General features: G+C 41.2%; 1 protein-coding gene across 1 annotated transcript in view; it reads left to right on the forward strand.

Moving 5' to 3' along the window:
- Positions 1 to 23,102, forward strand: part of GALNT17 (polypeptide N-acetylgalactosaminyltransferase 17) — a 448,716-nt gene that overhangs the window by 166,012 nt on the left and 259,602 nt on the right. The window contains exon 2 of the mRNA XM_067705964.1: positions 14,915 to 15,098. Coding sequence (XP_067562065.1) covers positions 14,915 to 15,098 — 184 coding nt within the window. The remainder of the gene's footprint in view (positions 1 to 14,914; positions 15,099 to 23,102) is intronic.

Genomic DNA, 23,102 nt, shown 5'->3' on the forward strand with positions numbered 1-23,102 from the left:
CTGCATTCCTAGACTTAATTCCCATGCCATTTTGTAATAAATTCCCTCCCTGGCCCCTCTGCCTGCATTGGAAAGGCTGTCCATGGGAGCATGCTGGGCAAACACAGCTGAGATGCATTTTAGCTCTGAGGTGGCATTTTATGACCTGGGATTGGAAGCTATCTATTTAGACTGGACAAAAGAAATGCTGTATTGTCAAGGGGAGAAAAAGGTGTGCACAGATGAAATAAGAGGAAGAATCAGATGTTTTCCACCGAAGCTGCTGAGTTAAGTTGAAGGTCAATCCTGCTCCATTTGGGCAGTCTCTCTTCTTGACCCTTGGGCTCCATTATGGCAAGAAAACTGCAGAAGGCTGAGTTTCTGGCTTTCGAGAAGAGGCTGCAAATATTGGGGAGGGAAAAGGGAAACCCAGGGTGAATGATCAAAAGCAGACAAAACGAGGAGAAAAACCCACTGTCAGTAGTCTCTTTATCATCTTCTAAAATTATGTAATATTTCACACATCATATATATCACATATGTGTCAGGTGATAATTATATAATGAATACTAGCCGTGTCTCCCTCCCAGCTTTACAATGGAGCGTTACCAGGATCTTGAGGTCCTTTGGGTGTCCTTCTCCCATCATAATCGACGCTCTTTTTTACTGCTGTTTATAGTTTCAGTACATAGATTTTTATTTCTAAACTATATTTTGATTACTTTTTGAAACTTTGTATAAATGGAATTCTATGCATTTTTTAAACATCTTTATTGGAGCATAATTGCTTTACAATGCTGTGTTCGTTTCTGCTGTGTAACAAAGTGAATCAACTATACATATACATATATCCCCATATCCCCTCCCTCTTGCGTCTCCCTCCCACCCTCCCTATCCCACCCCTCTAGGTGGTCACAAAGCACCGATCTGCTTTGCTAGGTGGTCACAAAGCACTGATCTCCCTGTGCTATGTGGCTGCTTCCCACTAGCTATCTGTTTTACATTTGGTAGTGTTTATATGTCCATGCCACTCTCTCACTTCATCCCAGCTTACCCTTGTGTCCTCAAATCCTGTGTCCTCAAATCCATTTTCTATGTCTGCATCTTTATTCCTGTCCTGCCCCTACGTTCTTCAGAAGCTTTTTTTTCTTTGATTCCATTTATATGTGTTAGCATATGGTATTTGTTTTTTACTTTCTGACTTACTTCACTCTGTATGAGTCTCTAGGTCCATCCACCTCACTACAAATAACTCAATTTCATTTCTTTTTATGACTGCGTAATATTCCATTGTATATATGTGCCACATCTCCTTTATCCATTCATATGTCAATGGATAGTTAGGTTGCTTCCATGTCCTGGCTGTTGTAAATAGAGCTGCAATGAACATTATTGTATATGACTCTTTTTAAATTATGGTTTTCTCAGGGTGTATGCCCAGTAGTGGGATTGCTGGGTTGTATGGTAGTTCTATTTTTAGTTTCTTGAGGACACTCCATACTGTTCTCCACAGTGGCTGTATTAATTTACATTCCCACCAACAGTGCAAGAGGGTTCCCTTTTCTCCACACCCTCACCTGCATTTATTGTTTTCAGATTTTTTGACGGTGGCCATTCTGACCGGTGTGAGGTGATATCTCATTGTAGTTTTGATTTGCATTCCTCTAATGATTAGTGATACTGAGCATCCTTTCATGTGCCTCTTGGCCATCTGTATGTCTTCTTTGGAAAAATGTCTGTTTAGGTCTTCTGCCCATTTTGGATTGGGTTGTTTGTTTTTTTTTTGATATTGAGCTGCATGAGCTGCTTGTATATTTTGGAGATTAATCCTTTGTCAGTTGCTTCATTTGCAAATATTTTCTCCCATTCTGAGGGTTATCTTTTTTTTTTTTTTTTTTTTTTTTGCTGTACGCGGGCCTCTTACTGTTGTGGCCTCTCCCGTTGCGGAGCACAGGCCCTGGACGCGCAGGCTCAGCGGCCATGACTCACGGGCCTAGCCGTTCCGCGGCATGTGGGATCTTCCCGCGTCGGGGCACGAACCCGTGTCCCCTGCATCGGCAGGCGGACTCTCAACCACTGTGCCACCAGGGAAGCCCTGAGGGTTATCTTTTAGTCTTGTTTATGGTTTCCTTTTTTGTGCAAATGCTTTTTTTTTTTTTTTTGCGGTATGCGGGCCTCTCACTGCTGTGGCCTCTCCTGTTGCGGAGCACAGGCTCCGGACGCGCAGGCTCAGCGGCCATGGCTCACAGGCCCAGCCGCTTCGCGGCATGTGGGATCTTCCCGGACCGGGGCACGAACCCGTGTCCCCTGCATCGGCAGGCGGACTCTCAACCACTGTGGCACCAGGGAAGCCCTGTGCAAATGCTTTTAAGTTTCATTAGGTCCCATTTGTTCATTTTTGGTTTTATTTCCATTTCTCTAGGAGATGGGTCAAAAAGGATCTTGCTGTGATTTATGTCATAGAGTGTTCTGCCTATGTTTTCCTCTAAGAGTTTTATAGTGTCTGGCCTTACATTTAGGTCTTTAATCCATTTAGAGTTTATTTTTGTGTATGGTGTCAGGGAGTGTTCTAATTTCATTCTTTTACATGTAGTTGTCCAGTTTTCCCAGCACCACTTATTGAAGAGGCTGTCTTCTCCATTGTATATTCTTGCCTCCTTTATCAAAGATAAGGTGACCATATGTGTGTGGGTTTATCTCTGGGCTTCCTATCCTGTTCCATTGATCTATAGTTCTGTTTTTGTGCCAGTACCATACTGTCTTGATTACTGTAGCTTTGTAGTATAGTCTGAAGTCCAGGAGCCCGATTCCTCCAGCTCCGTTTTTCTTTCTCAAGACTGCTTTGGCTATTCGGAATCTTTTGTGTTTCCATACAAATTGTGAAATTTTTTGATCTAATTCTGTGAAAAATGTCAATGATAGTTCGATAGAGATTGCATTGAATTTGTAGATTGCTTTGGGTAGTATAGTCATTTTCACAATGTTAATTCTTCCAATTCAAGAATATTGTCTATCTCTCCATCTGTTTGTATCATCTTTAATTTCTTTCATCTGTGTCTTATAGTTTTCTGCATACAGGTCTTTTGTCTCCTTAGGTAGGTTTATTCCTAGGTATTTTATTCTTTTTGTTGCAGTGGTAAATGGGAGTGTTCCCTTAATTTCTCTTTCAGGGTTATTGTCATCAGTGTGTAGGAATGCAAGAGATTTCTGTGCATTAATTTTTTATTCTGCTACTTTACCAAATTCATTGATTAGCTCTAGTAGTTTTCTGGTAGCATTTTTAGGATTCTCTATGTATACTATCATTCATCTGCAAGCAGTAACAGTTTTACTTCTTCTTTTCTGGTTTGGATTCCTTTTATTTCTTTTTCTTCTGTGATTGCTGTGGTTAAAACTTCCAAAACTATGTTGAATAGTAGTGGTGAGAGTGGGCAACCTTGTCTTGTTCATGATCTTAGTGGAAATGGTTTCAGTTTTTCACCATTGAGAACGATGTTGGCTGTGGGTTTGTCATATATGGCCTTTATTATGTTGAGGTAGGTTCCCTCTATGCCCACTTTCTAGAGCGTTTTTATCATAAATGGATGTTGAACTTTGTCAAAAGCTTTTTCTGAATCTATTGAGATGATCATATGGTTTTTCTTCTTCAGTTTGTTAATATGTTGTATCACATTGGTTGATTCGCGTATATTGAAGAATCCTTGCATTCCTGGGACAAACCCCACTTGATCATGGTGTATGATCCTTTTAATGTGCTGTTAGATTCTGTTTGCTAGTATTTCGTTGAGGATTTTTGCATCTGTGTTCATCAGTGATATTGGCTTGTAGTTTTCTTTTTTTGTGGCATCTTTGGTTTTGGTGTCAGGGTGATGGTGGCCTTGTAGAAGGAGTTTGGGCGTGTTCCTCCCTCTGCTATATATTGGAAGAGTTTGAGAAGGATAGGTGTTTGGTCTTCTCTAAATGTTTGATAGAATTCTCCTGTGAAGCCATCTGGTCCTGGGCTTTTGTTTGTTGGAAGATATTTAATCACAGTCTCAATTTCAGTGCTTGTGATTGGTCTGTTTATATTTTCTATTTCCTTCCTCCTGGTTCAGTCTCAGAAGGTTGTGCTTTTCTAAGAATTTGTCCATTTCTTCATATAGTTGCTTGTAGTAATCTCTCATGATCCTTTGTATTTCTGCATTGTCAGTTGTTACTTCTCCTTTTTCATTTCTATTTCTGTTGATTTGAGACTTCTCCCTTTTTTTCTTGACGAGTCGGGCTAATGGTTTATCAATTTTGTTTATCTTCCCAAAGAACCAGCTTTTAGTTTTATTGATCTTTGCTCTTGTTTCCTTCATTTCTTTTTCTTTTATTTCTGATCTTGTCTTTATGATTTCTTTCCTTCTGCTAACTTTGGGGTTTTTTGGTTCTTTCTCTGATTGCTTTAGGTGTAAGGCTAGGTTGTTTATTTGAGATGTTTCTTGTTTCTTGAGGTAGGTTTGTATTGCTGTAAACTTCCCTCTTAGAACTGCTTTTGCTGCATCCCATAGATTTTGGGTCTTCATGTTTTCATTGTCATTTGTTTCTAGGTATTTTTTGATTTTCTCTCTTTTTTTAATTTAATTTAATTTATTTTTTTACACAGCAGTTCTTATTAGTTATCCATTTTACACATATTAGTGTATATATGTCAATCACAATCTCCCAGTTTATCACACCACCACCACCACCACCACCACCACCACCACCAGATTTCCTCAGTGATCTCTTGGTTATTTAGTAGTGTATTGTTTAGCCTCCATGTGTTTGTATTTTTTACACATTTTTTTCCTGTAATTTATATCTAGTCTCATAGCGTTGTGGTCAGAAAAAATACTTGATACGATTTCCATTTTCTTAAATTTACCAAGTCTTGATTTGTGACCCAAGATATGACCTATACTGGAGAATGTTCCATGAGCACTTGAGAAGAAAGTGTAATCTGCTGTTTTGAATGGAATGTCCTGTAAATATCAATTAAGCCCATCTTGTTTAATGTATCATTTAAAGCTTGTGTTTCCTTATTTATTTTCATTTTGGGTGATCTGTCCATTGGTGAAAGTGGGGTGTTAAAGTCCCCTACTGTGATTGTGTTACTATTGAGATCCCCTTTTATGGCTGTTAGCATTTGCCTTATGTATTGAGGTGCCCCTCTGTTGGGTGTATAAATATTTACAATTGTTATATCTTTTTCTTGGATTTATCCCCTGATCATTATGTAATGTCCTTCATTGTCTCTTGTAATAGTCTTTATTTTAAATTCTATTTTGTCTGATATGAGAGTTGCTACTCCAGGTTTCTTTTGATTTCCATTTGCTTGGAATATCTTTTTCCATCCTGTCACTTTCAGTCTGTATGTGTCCCTAGGTCTGAATTGGGTCTCTGGTAGACAGCATATATACGGGTCTTATTTTTGCATCCATTCAGCCAATCTGTGTCTTTTGGTTGGAGCATTTTATCCATTTACATTTAAGGTACTTATTGATATATATGTTCTTATTACTATTTTCTTAATTCCTTTGGGTTTGTTATTGTAAGGCTTTTCCTTCTCTTGTGTTTCCTGCCTAGAGAGGTTCCTTTAGCATTTGTTGTAGAGCTGGTTTGGTGGTGCTGAATTCTCTTAGCTTTTGCTTTTCTGTAAAGGTTTTAATTTCTCCGTTGAATGTGAATGAGATCCTTGCTGGGTAGAGTAATCTTGATTGTAGGTTTTTCCCTTTCATCACTTTAAATATGTCCTGCCACTCACTCTGGCTTGCAGAGTTTCTGCTGAAAGATCAGCTATTAACCTTATGGGGATTCCCTTTTATGTTAATTGTTGCTTTTCCCTTGCTGTTTTTAATATTTTTTGTTTGTATTTAAGTTTTGATAGTTTGATGAATATGTCTTGGCATGTTTCTCCTTGGATTTACCCTGTATAGGACTCTCTGTGCTTCCTGGTCTTGATTGACTATTTCCTTTCCCATATTAGGGAAGTCTTCAACTGTAATCCCTTCAAATATTTTCTCAGTCCCTTTTTCTTTCTCTTCTACATCTGGGACCCTTATAATTCGAATGTTGGTGTGTTTAATGTTGTCCCAGAGGTCTCTGAGACTGTCCTCAATTCTTTTCATTCTTTTTTGTTTACTCTGCTCTGCAGTAGTTATTTCCACTATTTTATCTTCCATGTCACTTATCCGTTCTTCTGCCTCAGTTATTCTGCTATTGTTTCCTTCTAGAGAATTTTTAATTTCATTTATTGTGTTTTTCATCGTTTGTTTGCTCTTTAGTTCTTCTAGGTCCGTGTTAAACGTTTCTTGTATTGTCTCCATTCTATTTCCAAGATTTTGGATCATCTTCTCTATCATTACTCTGAACTCTTTTTCAGGTAGACTGCCTATTTCCTCTTCATTTCTTTGGTCTGGTGGGTTTTTACCTCACTCCTTTATCTGCTGTGTGTTTCTCTGTCTTCTCATTTTGCTTAACTTACTGTGTTTGGGGTCTCCTTTTTGCAGGCTGCAGGTTCGTAGTTCCTGTTGTTTTTGGTGTCTGCCCCCAGTGGCTAAGGTTGGTTCAGTGGGTTGTGTAGGCTTCCTGGTGGAGGGGACTAGTGCCTGTGTTCTGGTGAATGAGGCTGGATCTTGTCTTTCTGGTGGGCAGGACCACGTCCGGTGGTGTGTTTTGGGGTGTCTTTGACCTTATTATGATTTTAGGCAGCTTCTCTGCTAATGGGTGGGGTTGTGTTCCTGTCTTGCTAGTTGTTTGGCATAGGGTGTCTAGCACTGTAGCTTGCTGGTCGTTGAGTGGAGCTGGGTCTTAGCATTGAGATGGAGATCTCTGGGAGAGCTTTCACCGTTTGATATTACGTGAGGCCAGGAGGTGTCTGGCGGACCAGTGTCCTGAACTTGGCTTTCCTACCTCAGAGGCTCAGGCCTGACACCCGGCCAGAGCACCAAGACCCTGTCACCCACACGACTCAGAAGAAAATGGAGAAAAAAAAAGAACGAACAAAAGAAAAATAAATAAATAAAATAATAAAGTTATTAAAATAGAAAAAACTTATTAAAAATAAAAAAATAGAAAAGTAATTAAAAAAAAGAGAGAAAGAAAGAAGAGAGCAACCAAATCAAAAACAAATCCACAAATGATAACAAGCACTAAAAACTATACTTAAAAAAAACCCCCAAAAACCCCAGATAGAAACCTAGGACAAATGGCAAAAGCAAAGCTATACAGACAAAATCACACTAAGAAGCATACACATACACACTCACACAAAGAGAAGAAGGAAAAAAAAATGTATATTTATAAAAGGAAGAGAGCAACCAAGTCAATAAACAAATCTACCAGTGACGATAATCTCTAAATACTAAACTAAGATAAACATAAAACCAGAGACCAGTCAGTCGCATACAGCCAACCCCCAGTCTACTGTGGCTCCCAAAGTCCACCGCCTCAATTTTGGGTTGATTCGTTGTCTATTCAGGTGTTCCACAGATGCAGGTACATCAAGTTGATTGTGGAGCTTTAATCCGCTGCTCCTGAGGCTGCTGGGAGAGATTTCCCTTTCTCTTCTTTGTTCGCACAGTTCCCGGGACTCAGCTTTGGATTTGGCCCCGCCTCTGCGTGTAGGTCGCCGGAGGGCATCTGTTCTTCGGACAGGATGGGGTTAAAGGAGCCGCTGATTCGGGGGCTCTGGCTCACTCAGGCTGGGGGAGGGAGGGGTATGGATGCCGGGCGAGCCCGCGGCGGCAGAGGCCGGCATGACGTTGTACTAGCCTGAGGCGCGCCGTGCATTCTGCCGGGGAAGTTGTCCCTGGATCACGGGACCCTGGCAGTGGCGGGCAGCACAGGCTCCCGAGGGGTGTGGTTAGTGACTTGTGCTTGCACACAGGCTTCTTGGTGGCTGCAGTAGCAGCCCTAGCATCTCATGCCCATCTCTGGTGTCCACGCTGATAGCTGCGGCTCGCGCCCGTCTCTGGAGCTCGTTTAGGCTCTGAATCTCCTCTCCTTGCGCACCCTGAAACAATGGTCTCTTGCCTCTTCGGTAGTTCCAGACCTTTTCCCGGACTCCCTCCTGGCTAGCTGTGGCGCAGTAGCCCCTTCAGGCTGTGTTCATGCAGCTGACCCCAGTCCTCTCCCTGGGATGTGACCTCTGAAGCCTGAGCCTCAGCTCCCAGCCCCAACCCGTCCCGCTGGGTGAGCACACAAGCCTCTCGGGCTGGTGAGTGCCAGTCGGCACCAATCCTCTGTGTGGGAATCTTTCCGCTTTGCCCTCTGCACCCCTGTTGCTGCACTCTCCTCTTTGGCTCCTAAGCTTCCCCGCCCTGCCACCCTCGTCTCCACCAGTGAAGGGGCTTCCTAGTGTGTGGAAACTTTTCCTCCTTCACAGCTCCCTCCCAGAGGTGCAGGTCCTGTCCCTATTCTTTTTTCTCTGTTTTTCCTTTTTTTGTTGTTGTTTTTTTGTTTTTTGTGGTACGCGGGCCTCTCACTGCTGTGGCCTCTCCCATTGCAGAGCACAGGCTCCGGACGCACAGGCTCAGTGGCCACGACTCACTGGCCCAGCCGCTCCGCGGCATGTGGGATCTTCCCGGACCGGGGCACGAACCCGTGTCCCCTGCATTGGCAGGCGGACTCTCAACCACTGCGCCACCAGGGAAGCCCTGTTTTTCCTTTTTTCTTTTGCCCTACCCAGGTACGTGGGGAGTTTTTTGCCTTTTGGGAAGTCTGAGGTCTTCTTCCATCATTCAGTAGGTGTTCTGTAGGAGTTGTTCCACGTGTAGATGTAGTTTTGATGTATTTGTGGGGAGGAAGGTGATCTCCACATCCTACTTGTCCGCCATCTTGAAGGTGCCCCTCAATTCTGTGCATTTTTGATGCTTGCTCTTTACGTGAGGTCTGTGAGATTTATCTGTTTATCTGTAAGTCATTCATTCTCGTTGCTGTATAGTATTCCTTTTTAATGAGTGTATTACCATTTATTTACCATTCTTCATTGTATTTTGAACACTGGATTCTTCCTTCCTACAAAATTTCCTGGGCGGAGTATTTGTGTGTTTGTTCGGAGCTGGGTGGAATGTCTTATTCTGTCTCCATTACTTTTGGATGGTCAAATAATTAATCCTTCTAAGCCTCCATTTTTTCATCTCTAAAGTGATCATGGTAATATCTACCCTGCCTGCCCAAGAGAAAAATGGATACAAAAGCATTTAAAAAATTTAAAGCCTAAACAACAGTCAACAGTGGGTGGGGAGAGAGTGGTCAAGTGGATTTATGAAGACAGCAGAAAGTTTAAGCACTTGGTTGGTATTGAGATGTTTCTCCATCCTTTTAAGCCTTCCTTGAAGTCTTGAGCTTCAAAGGAAGCTTCAGTGAGAGAACATGCGTGCAGAGTACAGAAGTAGTAAGTCCTGAAAGTATGCAACTCCTCCTGTAGATATGGTGGAAGCATAAGAGGGCGTGTGGTCAGAGAACACTTCCTGAGCATTGTCTCTTTGTTCTTGCTACTCAACATCTTGGCCCTCCCACTCCTTACAATGGCTACGTTCCCCTCCAAACTGATAGCTGCCAGGGTTCATGTTTTGGGCCTCCTCTACCTTCTGAACTTCCAAACCCACGTGTTTCAGCTCCCCACTGGGCATATGATCCTATCTGAATGTCCCATGAATGCTCCATATACCACATGTAGAGAGCAGAATGCATCTTCTCGTACTTTCTTCTGTGTGCCCTGTTTTGTGAGTGATATTGCCACTCAGTCCTCTCGCTGGAAACCCCAAGCTCACTCACTTATTCCTTCTCTCTCACCCTAACTCGTGTCTGTCTCCTGCCTTGTGATGATATCTCTTAAATGTTTCTCAAATCTCTCCTCTCTTTTTGATCACCACCCCTCATACCTTAACATGATGCCCCTTCTATCCTGGTCTGGGCTACTGCAGCAGCTCCAGAACTAGTCTCCTTATCTGTCACAGAGACCAGGTTTTATCCTCCCTTGTATCTCTAACTATATCCAGAACTCAGGTCTCATCTTCCTTTAACAGCTGCAGAACCTTAACAAAGTTACCACGTTCTCAGATTCAGTGTCCTTATTTGTCAAACAGAGATCATTATCATACCTTCCTCATGAGGTTTTCAAAAGATTAGATGAAACAGTGATAGAATATATGTCAAGCACTTAGCAGGGTGCTTCCCAGCACGCAACAGATGCTCAATAAATGGTAGTTGGCCTTACTGTTAGTGCCTGGGGTCTGTCCTTGTGCTGTCTACCTTCTAGGTAAAAATTGTAAATTGTGCCTCAGATCCTGTTACTTTCCTTCTCCATGCTTTAGGTACCTTGTCACGTACAGATAAAATCTAACCTCAAGGGAACCAAGGCTGCATAATGAATCTCGTGGGCCCTAAGCACTTTGGCCTTCACAGAAAAACAATAAAACAAGAATTTAAAAAAGAGTATTAAAAATCTTATTTGATAACTGTGTCTTTCTGATTTTAAAAGAAATTTAAACATCTTCCTGAACCCTTAAAAATATTGGGGGACCTAGGCACTGTGTTTACTGTGATGAATAGATAAGTCCTCCCTGAAGGGACCATGTACCTTCTCTCTATCTCTTTTTATCCCCAGTCTTGCTGAGGTTATTTCCTCCCACCCATCTTTTTTTCTTTTAGTTTCTCTCTCTCTCTTTCCTCCCTCCCTCCCTCCCTTCGTTCCTTCCTTTCTTCCTTCCTTCCTCTTTCTCCATCCTTCCCTGTTACTCCTTTCTTACTTGATGTCTTTCTTTTGTTTCATTAGTTTTTGTTCTTTTGTTTATTATTGCTTTCTTTGGGCTTCCTCTCTTTTTTTTTCTAATTCCTTGGGTTATATGCTTACCTTATTAATTATCAGTTCTTCCTTTTCCCCCCTTAATATACACATTTATATAGTTACTTCCAAGTATTGCATTAGCACGATCCTACAAGCTTTGAGATGTACTGTTTCATGTTCTGTTAGTTTCATGTAACTTCTAATGGCAATATGATTAATTGTTTGACCCATATTTGTTTTAGAAGTCTTTTAAAACTGCCCAAATGTGTGAATCCTTTGTGGTCTTTTATTGTTGGCTTCTGTTTTTTATTGCTTTATGTTCAAAGATGATCTGTAAGCTAGGTTGAGACTTTTTTGTGGCCTGTCAATTGTTTAAATGTTCCATATACTCTTGTAGAGAATGTACGATTATTAGAAAGTCAAGTACAATGTCCATTAGATCAAACATCTTAATTTTGTTGTTCAGTTCTACCGTATCTTTGCTCAATTTTTGTCCTTATCTGTTCAGTACTGAGAGATGTGTTAATATTTCCCACTATGATTGTGGATTTGTTCATTTCTTCTTGTAATGTGGTCCATCTTTGCTTTATGTGATTTGAAGCTATGTTGTTAGGTGCTTGGTAGTTTGTCATTCCTAAGAGCTTCTGGTGGATTTTTACTTTTATCATTATGTAACGACCTTCTTCATCCCCATAAGGCTGTTTGCCCTAAAGTCTGTTTTTATCTGATGTTTATAGAGTGATTCCAGCTTTCTTTTGGTTAGTATTGTCATGGTCTATATTTTCTTTATCCAATTCCACTCTGTTTTTTAAATATTGATTGTATTCATTTTGTGTAGTTACTATAACCAATTACCATAATCTTGATAGCTTCAAACAACAGAAATTTTTTCTCTCGCAGTTTGAGGCTAGAATTCCGAAATCAAGATGTTGGCCGGGCCATGCTTTCCCTGAAGGGTCTAGGAAGTAATCCTCCCTTTCCTTTTCCTAGCTTCTGGGAGTTGTTAGCAATCCTGGGCATTGGTTGGCTGGCAGCTGTATCCTTCAATATCTGTTGTCAAATGACCTTCTTCCCTCCGTGTATCTGTGTTTCTATCTCTAAATTTTTCTCATATGAGTACACCAGTTATATTAATTTGATGACATATGCAAAACCCCTATTTCCAAATAAGGTCATACTCATAGATTCAGAGTAGACGGGGGGCCACTGATCAACTCAGTACCTTCATAATTAGAAATTATGAAACATTTAAGGCGTACAAAAGGTCTCGTATTCTGTGCACGTTTGAGCTTCAAAATGCCAGCCTTTAGTTAATGAGCAATGCATCCTTCACCCCATCCCAGCAGATAGTCTCAGCTCTGATTATAACTTACCTCTGGGTGTTTCCTTTAACTTATTGCAAGCTCAGCTATGCATTTACAGTATTAAAAAAGTTTTCATTCAGAATTTCTAGGTAGTTTATTGGAAAGTTTTCCTGTTGTTTTAGCCTTCCATCTTGCTGGAAATAGAATTGTCTATCATAAGTGGGTTTTTAAAAATAGCTTTATTGAGATTTTTTTCACATGATATCATTCATCCACTGAACGTGTACAATTTAGTGGCTTTTAGTATATTCACAAAGTTGTGCAAACATCACCACACTCTATTTCCGGAACATTTCCATCGCCCAAAAAAGACACTCGATACACGTTAGCAGTCACTCCCCATTCCCTCCCCAAATACCCACCACCCTAAGCAGATACAGTTCTACTTTCTATCTCTATAGATGTGCCTATTCTGTGCATTTCAGGTAAACAGAACCATACAGTATGTGGTCTTTCCTGTCCAGCATTATTTCTTCGGCATGTTTTCAAGGTTCACTCATGTTGTATATATCACTACGGACAGTCTCTGACTTACAGTGGTTCGATTTATGATTTTTTTGACTTTATGATGGTACAAAAGTGATAAGCATTCAGTAGAAACCATACTTTGAATTTTGATCTTTTCCTGAGCCAGCAGTATGCAGTACGGTGCTGTCTTCTGATGCTGGGCAGTGGCAGCGAGCCACAGCGCCCAGTCAGTCACGTAACATGAAGGTAAACCGCCAACACATTTGCAACCATTTTGTACCCATGCAGCCATTCTGTTTTACACTTTCAGTACAGTATTCAGTAAATTCCATGAGATATTCAACACTCTTTATTACAAAACATGCTTTGTGTTAGAACGAGTTTGCCCAACTGTAGGTAAGTGTTCTGAGCACGTTTAAGGGAAGCTAGGCTAAGCTGTGATGTTTGGTAGGTTAGATGTTTTAAATGCATTTTCAACTTACGATATTTTCAACTTATGATGGGTTTATCGGGATGTAACTCTTTTGTAAGTTGAGGAAGATCTGTACTTTTTAAAAAAGATCGTTTTTTTATTGCCAGATAATATCCCATTGCGTGGATGTACCGCATTTTGTTTTATTCACTTATCAGTTGATAGACACAGCTAATATGAATAATGCTTCTATGAACATTTGTGTACAAGTTTTCAAGTGGGCATATCTTTTCATTTCTCTAGGGTAAAAAATGGAACTGCTGGATCATATGGTAAAACTACGCTTAGCATTTTGAAGAACTGCCAAAGTACTTTCCAAGGTAGCCGCACCATTGTGCGTTCCCACTAGTAATGTCCTATCGGGAGTGATTTTAAAATCCAACACAGGTGTCTGTACTTGACCTGGGACGAGTCCTTACAGATTCTGGAGCACAGTGAAGGTGATGTTATTGGAATGGTTGGTGCACGGTGATGTGGCACGAGAGATTAAAGGCCAGGAAGCAGGTCACCTCCTGTGACCAGGAAGTGTTGGAGTGATCCAGTTCTCAGTTGATGGTTCCTCTGTTGGGCTGGTGGAGGGCAGAAAAGATGTCAGGGTTCCCGAAAAACACCATGGACGGTGGAAATGATTCTCAGGTAGCAAAATGATGCTCACTTGAGACCAATCCTGAGATGCTTGCTGAACCTTTCCTTTTTGATTTTATATCACAGAAAATAAATGTTTATTTTCAGAGAAGCAGGAAACGGATTACAGGTGTTGCCATTATGGGGTGGAGGAGCATCCTGTGACTGGAGCAGATTTACTGGCCTTTGACTTACTTGAGGATGCCTTCCTGGGAGCTTGTGGTCCTCCTAGGCTTTGTGGTCTGCCCTCCAGGAAAGCTGAGGATGCTTTTTACATCTCTGGTCCATGGTCTTCCTGCCCGTGGCAGGAAGTGGGGTGTGTGTGTGCACATGCCTGACGGTGAACAGGGTAGCTTGGGCATTTGAAATAGCAAAAGAGAATGAGAGCCCTTAACAGCAAGAGTTTTCAAGCCGAGAAGTAAAACCTCCCATAACTGTAGGATTTCAAAATTGCCCATCAAGCTGTTTATCGTTTAATGGAACAATAGGTATAAAGCTACCACCATCCTGGGAACGTGCAGTTGCTCAATGAGGCTTGTCACCGAGGCCTTCTACTCTTCTGGGCACGGTTATCACCCTTATGGGTTTTTCTTCTCTGTGATTTATTCTCAAACATTTTGTATTTCCTTTTTGCCATTTAAATGAGATTTAAATAAAACCATTAGGTATAGAACGGTGGGAGATGGTTACACACTTTAAACTCATGATAAAATCAATCTGTATATTATTCTCTGTTCAAATGAAGCAAAAACACCTGCAGTCTGGAAGTTCCTTATTGCTGCCTTTTCTGTGTTGTACTGCGCACCTCCTGGAATATCTAGCCTTGTGGTAATTGATCATGAAGAAAGGAAATCAGGCAGGGATGACAGCCCGAGTTCTGTCCCATTTTGTGTGTCTTTCTTGGTCCACATGTCCCCTGCTTTTGGCAGTCTCTCCCTTTTATAGACCGCCCCTGCCATCCACCCCATTTCCCAAAAGGAGGGAGAGGCTCTTCATGGGTGACCAGCCTTCACCCCACACCTCACAGTTGCTCTGACCTTCCTCTCAATTGAAATGTGTTCAGGACATATTCTGATATCAGTAAATTGAGAACATAATTTTTTCTGTGACAGGTAATGTTAAAATTTCCACTGAAGCTATATCTGAGCCTGAGTGGCATATCCTGGTATGGTGATTTTCAAATAATTCTTTTTCTCCCCCTCCTTTTTCTAGGTTTATCTAAATCCCTTGGGCTCATTGAAGGTTATGGTGGGCGGGGCAAAGGGGGCCTTCCTGCTACCCTTTCCCCGGCTGAAGAAGAGAAAGCCAAGGGACCCCATGAGAAGTATGGCTACAATTCCTACCTCAGTGAAAAAATTTCACTGGATCGTTCCATTCCGGATTATCGTCCCACCAAGTAAGTTCTGATTCAGTCATTCAGAGGCGCTTGCTTTATCAGATGGCTGGGCGTAGACCCATGTCTGTGACATTTTCTTGTGTTACTTGTAACTAGTGGAGGGGCTTTTATCTCCTCTCCTCCATAATCAATAAATAGTACTACTGATTATGAAAATAAATAGAGCTAAATAAGAATTTTTAATTTTTATAAAATAATACAGAAGCATAGAGAAAGGTCCGTGATACAAAAAATTTTTAAGTAAAAATTAAAAAATCAACATGATCTCATTACCTAGAGGTGGTGACTAGTAAAATACTAGTATTTTGTCTTTGAGTCTATTTTCTATACAGATTATGAGCATATGGTGTGTTTCATTTATCCTCTTTTTCATTTATTATTTCATGAGCATTTTCTGATGTTATTAGTTATGATCATTATTTTCATTGTTAGAAATCTAGATTATTTCCAAATTTTCATTATTAGAAATATGAAATATTTATAATATTAGAAATATTTATAATTTTTATAAAATAAATTTTCATTTTTATAAATAACACTTGGATGGATATCTCCCCACTCAAATCTTTATGTATATTGATTTGATATTTACTTTCTTAATCCACACTTCTAAAGGTGTAATCCTTAGATCACATTGTAGGAGTACTTTTGGAGGCCCTAGATACATATAGCGCTATTTTCCTCCGGAAAGTTTATAGAAGTTTCTGCTCCTATTGGAACTTTACTAGACCCTTCCCAAACTGGGTACTAGCATTTAAATAATGCTTTTCCCAGCTGGTAGGTGAAAGAGTACATCCTGTGATTGTTTCAACTTACAATTTTTGTTTGAGATTCTTACCTTTGAAACAGTTTGTTTGTGTCTTGGTTGGTTTATGAGAGGTCTTTGTTCTGTGCTCTCAGATTTAAGAATTGTTTGTTTTCTCTTTGTGAAAGAAGAGAGATTGGTGGGAAAATCAAGATGCTGGGGGAAAATATCCTATTTTCTAGGCAGTAGTCCTCCTTGGCTTTTCAAACAGATGCTTCATCTTCTGTTAGATTTGTGGTGTCTCTCTTTCTTTCATTTGCAGTGTTCCCTTGCTTAGAGTAGATTATTTCTTTTTCAAATGGATTTTGTACAAATCAGTTAAATATCCTGGTTACTGAGAAAAATAGATTCAAGATAAGGAAAATTACCTTAAATGAATTTAAAATTGCAGCATTAGCTGAGAAAACTGTTAAATCTCTCTCTCTGCCTAATAAGCATATATTCATTTTGAATCACTAGGAAAACATACATCACCCCTGTTGGAAGCTATTTTGTGTTCCTGGACTTTTGCTCTCAAAAACATCTGGCTGTTTTCATTTCCTGGTGCTCTCTGATTAGCCTTTCTTATTTGGATGTTGGCAAATAAACAGAGCTGTTATTTTTGTAGTCCTGTGAGAATGAAGATGCTTCCAACGTGGAGCTTAGTGGAAATGGGTCAGTTGAACAATATCAGTGAGCACATGTTATGTACCAGATGGTTTTCCCCACACTAGAGGCAGAACATCGGCTAAGGTAGTCCTTCCCTACATACTCTTGTCTGGGGAGGGAGACAGATGTGCAAGCAGGTCAATCCAGCACATTGTGGTCTATGTGGGTATGTCAGGCCAGAGACATACACAGTATGTACAGGGAGGATCTGGGAAGGTTTCCTGCATGAGATGATGCAGAAGCTTAATCTTGAAGGCCCATTAGGAGACACATATAGACAAGTAGGAAGGGGAATAGCAAGATCAGAGCTGGGGATGCAGATGAAAACATGGCACGCCCAGGGAGGAATACACAGCTCTGTGTGCTCTATAGTGTGGCGTGGTGGCTTGAATAGACCAGGGGTCCCCAACCCCCAGGCCGCGGACCAGTACTGGTCCGTGGCCTGTTAGGAACCGTGCCGCACAGCAGGAGGTGAGCGGTGGACGAGTGAGTGAAGCTTCATCTGCCGCTCCCCGTCGCTCACGTTACCGCCTGGACCATCCCCTTCCCCCCCCCAACCCCGCGCCCATGGAAAAATTGTCTTCCAGGAAACCGGTCCCTGGTGCCAAAATGTTTGGGGACTGCTGGAATACACCACTTAGATTTCGTCCCTCCGGAAACTTTACTAAGATGATAGTAAAGGACTACAGAGGATGACAGCCTATAAGGGACAAAAACAGGTTAGGCTCCCACAGCAGGGAAGAAACACCCACAAAGTTTTGGAAGATGGAAAGAGGATGGATGAATGGTAACTGACATAGCAAACTGGATGAGGCTGAGACCCAACCTTCTACATATGATGGGAAGTGGTGGGAAGGGCAGAAGAATGTAGCCTAGTCACACCTCAGAACCCCAGAGACTCAGGAATTGGAGGTTCTGGGTACCTCTGATGGCTGGGAGGTAGATTTGAATAGAAGGATTATAGCTGTGTCCCCAGATCCTTTCTTCAACTTTACAGAGCCAGACGCTGCCCTTCCCTACCTGGTGGAACATGGAAGGTTTATTCCCTGGAGAAGGTGAACTCTGGGCTTTAGTTCATAAGATGACAGAAGATAGGGCTGTGTACTAAGTGGGGACACCCTTGGCCTCATTACCTCTGCAAGCTTTCACACTCCTGTAGTCCAGATTTGGAAGAATCCACTCTAAGGAAGCCATTCAACCTCAGAGAAATGCCAATGGATCTGATAGGTCCCCGCATCCCCGAAATGTCTGGGTTCTACTCATTAAACATTCGTAAGGCTCTTCCATCTACGCAGAGCAGTCTTACTCTAAAATAAGAAAGGAGAACCAGAATTCCTAGACATTTCAGGAGAATCTCTATTATAAAGGGCCTTAGCAGCCAGAAGAAGAACAACAGAAAAGGCATTTGGAGGAAACAGACACACTTTAAAACTATAATTAATGTCTTAGTTCATGGAATGTTTTGTTTTATTCACAAAATAAGAATCAAGTGCTATGTTAAAGTGATAATCAGAGAATGAACAAGAGGTCTTGGAAGTTAAGAATAAGATAGAAATAAATAGTTCAATGAAAGTTTAGATAAATAAATTATTGTGGTGATCACTTCAAAATATATACAAATATCGAATCATTATGTTATATACCTGAAACTAATACCAGGTTATATAGCCACCGTGCTGTACAATACATCTTCATGACTTATTTTATAACCGGAGTTTGTACCTGTTGACTCACTTCATCCATCCCCACCCCCTCCTCACCTCTGGCAACTGTGATCTGTTCTGTCAATGAACTTGGGTTTGTTTTTTAAGAGTGTGTATAAGTGAGATCTTACAGTATTTGTTTCTCTGACTTCCTTCACTTAGCATAATGCCCCCAAAGTCTATTCATGTCATTGCAATTGGCAAGATTTCACTCTTTTTGTGGCTGACTCATATCTGTATGTACCACATTCTCTTTATCCATTCATCCATTTGTGTACACGTAGTTTGTTTCCATATTGTGCCTATTGTAAATAATGCTGCAGTAAACATGGGGAGGGTGAATATATCTTTGTGAATTAGTGGTTTTTTTTTGTTTTTTTTTTGCGGTACACGGGCCTCTCACCGTTGCGGAGCACAGGCTCTGGACGCGCAGGCTCAGCGGCCATGGCTCACAGGCCCAGCCACTCTGCAGCATGTGGGATCTTCCCGGACCGGGGCACGAACCCGTGTCCCCTGCATCGGCAGGCGGACTCTCAACCACTGCGCCACCAGAGAAGCCCTGTTTTTTATATAAATACCCAGAAGTGGAATTGCTAGATCATATGGTAGTTCTATTTTTAATTTTTTGAGAAACCTCCACATTGATTTCCATAGTGGCTGCACCAATTTACATATCTAGCAACAGTGCAACAGGCTCCCTTTTCTCCACATCCTCGCCAACACTTGTTTTTCTAGTCTTTGTTAATAGCCATTCTAACAGGTGTGAGGTGATATCTCTCTCTTTTTTTTTTTTTTTGGCTGTATTGGGTCTTCGTTGCTGCGCGCGGGCTTTCTCTAGTTGCAGCGAGCAGGGGCTACTCTTCGTTGCGGTGCGCGGGCTCCTCATTGCGGTGGCTTCTCTTGTTGTGGAGTGCACGGGCTCAGTAGTTGCGGCTCACGGGCTGTAGAGCGCAGGCTCAGTAGTTGTAGCACACGGGCTCAGTTGCTCCACAGCGTGTGGGATCTTCCCGGAGCAGGACTCGAACCCGTGTGCCCTGCATGGGCGGGCGGATTCTTAACCACTGCGCCACCAGGGAAGTCCCTCTCATTGTTTTTTATTTACATTTGCCTGATGATTAGTGATGTTGAGCATCTTTTCATGTACCTGTTGCCCATCTGTATATCTTCTTTGGAAAAGTGTCTATTCAGATCCTCTGCTCATTTTTAAATCAGATTGTATGGGGGTTTTTTGCTGTTGAGTTATATTAATTCTTTATATATTTTAGATATTAATCTCATCAGATTTATGATTTGCAAATACTTTCTCCCATTCAGTAGGTCGTCTTTTCATTTTGTTGATGGTTTTCTTTGCTGTGAAGAAACGAATTTAGTCTCCCTTATTTATTTTTGCTTTTGTTGTCTTTGCAAACAAAAAAAAATTTTTACCATTCTTTCAGAAAGTTTGGAACTGAATTAGTGATGGGCGCACACACACACACACAAAGCTTGTGAAAAAGGAAAGCAATTATTAGCACAGGAAAAACCCAAAAGTTCCTCAAGAAAGGAATTGCAATTCCATATATTTTGTGGCTGAGCTGTGAACAATATCATGATACAAATATTGAATAGGTATTAAACCACAAATTATGGTATAACTCTGTTGGAAGAAAGAAGAGGCAAAGTGTGTATGAGAGGTGTGGGTAGTATAAGAAAATTAAACCTTTATGGTCAGAAACAGAAAATCAATTGAAAATATCTAAAATTTAAACATCAGGAATTGCAGCATAATGATTGTTATTTAGAAACATTGAGAGTACAGAAATGGGATAAGACTGTATGTATTTTGTTTTAATAAAATAAAAGTTTAATTATGCCATAAATGTAAATCGACACCAAAAAATTAAGTGCAAGGTGGAAGGGTGAAAGTATAATAGAAGAAAGAGTTGGAGAACTGGGTTGAATGATGTGACCACCTCTGCCTCTTCAGATTTTTCTGGCAGCTATATGGAGGATGAATTTGAAGGTGAAATTAAAGATGAACTTGAGAGCTCGCCCACAGGTCATACATGGTAACCAGAGGTAGCGTTATAAATTCTGGGCTCCACAGCCAAAGGTACCAAATTAACCTTGGTGAGTTGCAAATTCATCCTTGCCGCCAAAGAAGGGCAAGGGCCTTGCCTGTAGAAGCTGCTCCTCTGATATCTGAGCCCAGGGGATAGGAAGGGAGGCAGCTGTCTGGGGCCAGAGCACTTTCTTTCCGCCCCATGCAGCCCAAGCCCAGGAGGAATTATCCCCCCACGGGCAAGATCTTGCTTGTGACACTGCCCAAAAGCTCTCTCAAGTTTAGAGAACTGAAATTGGCTAATGTCATTGCAATTTTATACAGAACCTCAAGTTGCTTTCATTCTTATTGGTTTATTATTACACTACTCTTGACAGAGTTGTTTCTCATAAATATGAATGAATTGGGGGGTAATAGTGGGATTAACCATTTGTTGGTCACATTTTGTGCAAATGGATTCCAAAATGTTTTCTGTTTTATTTTAATTCTGTGATTTTTTTTTTCTTCCCCTGGACAGATATTTTAAATTTGTATGAACCCCCAACTGTCAATCTTTCCATCTTCATTTCTTCACTGCTTTAAAGCAGAGAAAGAGTACTTATAAATATTCTACTCTGTTTTGTGTTCCTTTTCCATCACTCCCATCCATCCAGAGCTTATTTTAGAATATGGTACAAGATATGTATCTTTTGTTTCAAATGTCTGTCCTTTTTTTTTTTTTCAAAGCAGCTTTTTCAAAATGATTTTGGAAATAATGCTTCCTCTTTCTCTTATTTGGAGCTGTTAAATGGAATACATTTTGTACTTTTTATACATAAATGGGCTTATTTTCTAGACTCTGTGCTATTTTTTTGGTCTGTTTCTTTGTTTTTTTCATTTTCTTCTCTTTCCTTTCTTTTTTTAAATCATGGAAAATGATTTTTGACTGAAGTTCCCAGTCTGCCAGACACTGTGCTAAAGACATGGTGAGGAACAGGCACATCTTGGCCCCTAAGAAATCAAAGCAAGTGGGCGAGGCAGGTGGGGCTTTGCAATCCTTTGACTTGTTTTCAGAGGACCTTAGAAACTAAGATAAGGGGATGTGCACTTCTGGGAGAGTCAGAGGGCAGCGCAGAGGTGACCTTGATCTTAATGGTGAAGACAGAACATTGAAGAGCGTGAACAGCATGTGCAAGAGGACTGGGATAGTTCTTGGATTTCAGGGCTGGGGGAACAGCACAGAAACTTTGTGTTGAGTTATAGGGTCTCCAGAGTGAATCTTGGAAGAAGAGGTTGGAGGGAAAGGGGAGGCAGGTTCTGAAGCACCTTATGTGCCACTGCTGTGTTAGGTGGTGATGTTCGTCGTTGTCACTGGATGCCAATGAAGTCAAGATTGTATTTTTGAGTCAAGATTGTATTTTTGTGGTAATTTCTTAAAAAAAATAATGTTTAACTGTGACAAGAATGTGGAGAAAGGTTAGAGGCATTGGAGGCTGGGAGCAGGATGGCTAAATAAAATCTCTTCTTTTCCCACTCAACACCTGTTGAGCGCCAACCATTTGCTAGGCATTGCTTGACAGAAGAGAAAGACTTGATAATACAGTGAGTGTTTTATAATTATCCTATTCCTTTCACGGAAGTCATTTCTCTGTAAAAAACCAAGGACTGAATAGGGATGGAGTGGAAGGGCTCGATTCAGGGAAAACTTTCTAAGAATCAGTGAGATGAGTCAGTTAATTGGATATGGGGGAATTGGGTGCAATCAGAAGTTTCTAGCTTGGGAGACAGAGTGGAAGTGATTTCATTAACCAGGAGAGAATCCTGCAGAGAGGTTCATGTTTTGCAGGGAGGTGGGGGCAAGGGGGTAGCAATGCTGCTTGTCCAGGCTTCCCCGTAGTTATGGCTTTCTTGAGGGAACCATAAGATTAATCTGTCTGGCTTTATTCATTATTTGACTATGTGTGTGCCGGTGAGGAGGTGACGTTTGCAGACACCAGAAGCCAGACAAGGCTTTATTAACCGCCACTCCTTTTCCTTGCCAAGATATCCCATTCTATATCATGTTGTGGCATATTAATTATCTGCCTGCCCACTTATAATATGGGGGAGGGGCCACCTAGCAGCACAGAAATCTGTCTGAGCTTGTTAAAGCCACAGCTGAGATCCCTGCATACATTTTATGGCTTGCTTTCTCCTCCCAGGCCATGTAGGTAATTTATGGGCAGTTTCTACTGCTGATACCTTCAGTTTCTCCTTTGGCCTCCTGCTTATAAATCCAGATGTCAGGTTTCTTTGGAATTCATTTTGCTTCACTCACAAAGACTCCTCTTTTCTTTATTGCCACCAATTCTAAGCTGCCGTAGTCCAACAGTGCCTGCTTTGGACACATATGGTGTGAGATGTCTCTGGACCGTCTTCACGTCACATCTAGCAGACAATTGTATATTTGGGTCTGGAGGTCAGGAATGATGTCTGGCCCGACTGCAGAGATGTGCAGTCATCCAAGTCCAGTGGGTCTTTTGAGTCTGTATGTATGTGAGTTACGGTGTTATCATTTAGTGGAATGCATCTACTCATTGGTCAAGACCCAACTCAAGTTTTCCATCCCATGTGAAAAGGACACATTTGATAATTATAGCTGTGACTGGCCTTTTTGTTTTTTCTGAGTCATTCTTTTGATGATGGGTATCCTGCGTCTTACAGGCTGGTCTTCAACTAGAGTGAAAGCACCTTAAAGAAGGTCAGGAACCCTATGTTAAACTTTCTCTTTTATAGATGTGGGCACAGTGGGTAGCCATCCAGCAAATCCTTGTTGGTTGAAATAATAA

Source organism: Pseudorca crassidens, chromosome 15 (assembly GCF_039906515.1).
Source record: "Pseudorca crassidens isolate mPseCra1 chromosome 15, mPseCra1.hap1, whole genome shotgun sequence".
In the NCBI taxonomy this organism is placed as follows: domain Eukaryota; kingdom Metazoa; phylum Chordata; class Mammalia; order Artiodactyla; family Delphinidae; genus Pseudorca; species Pseudorca crassidens.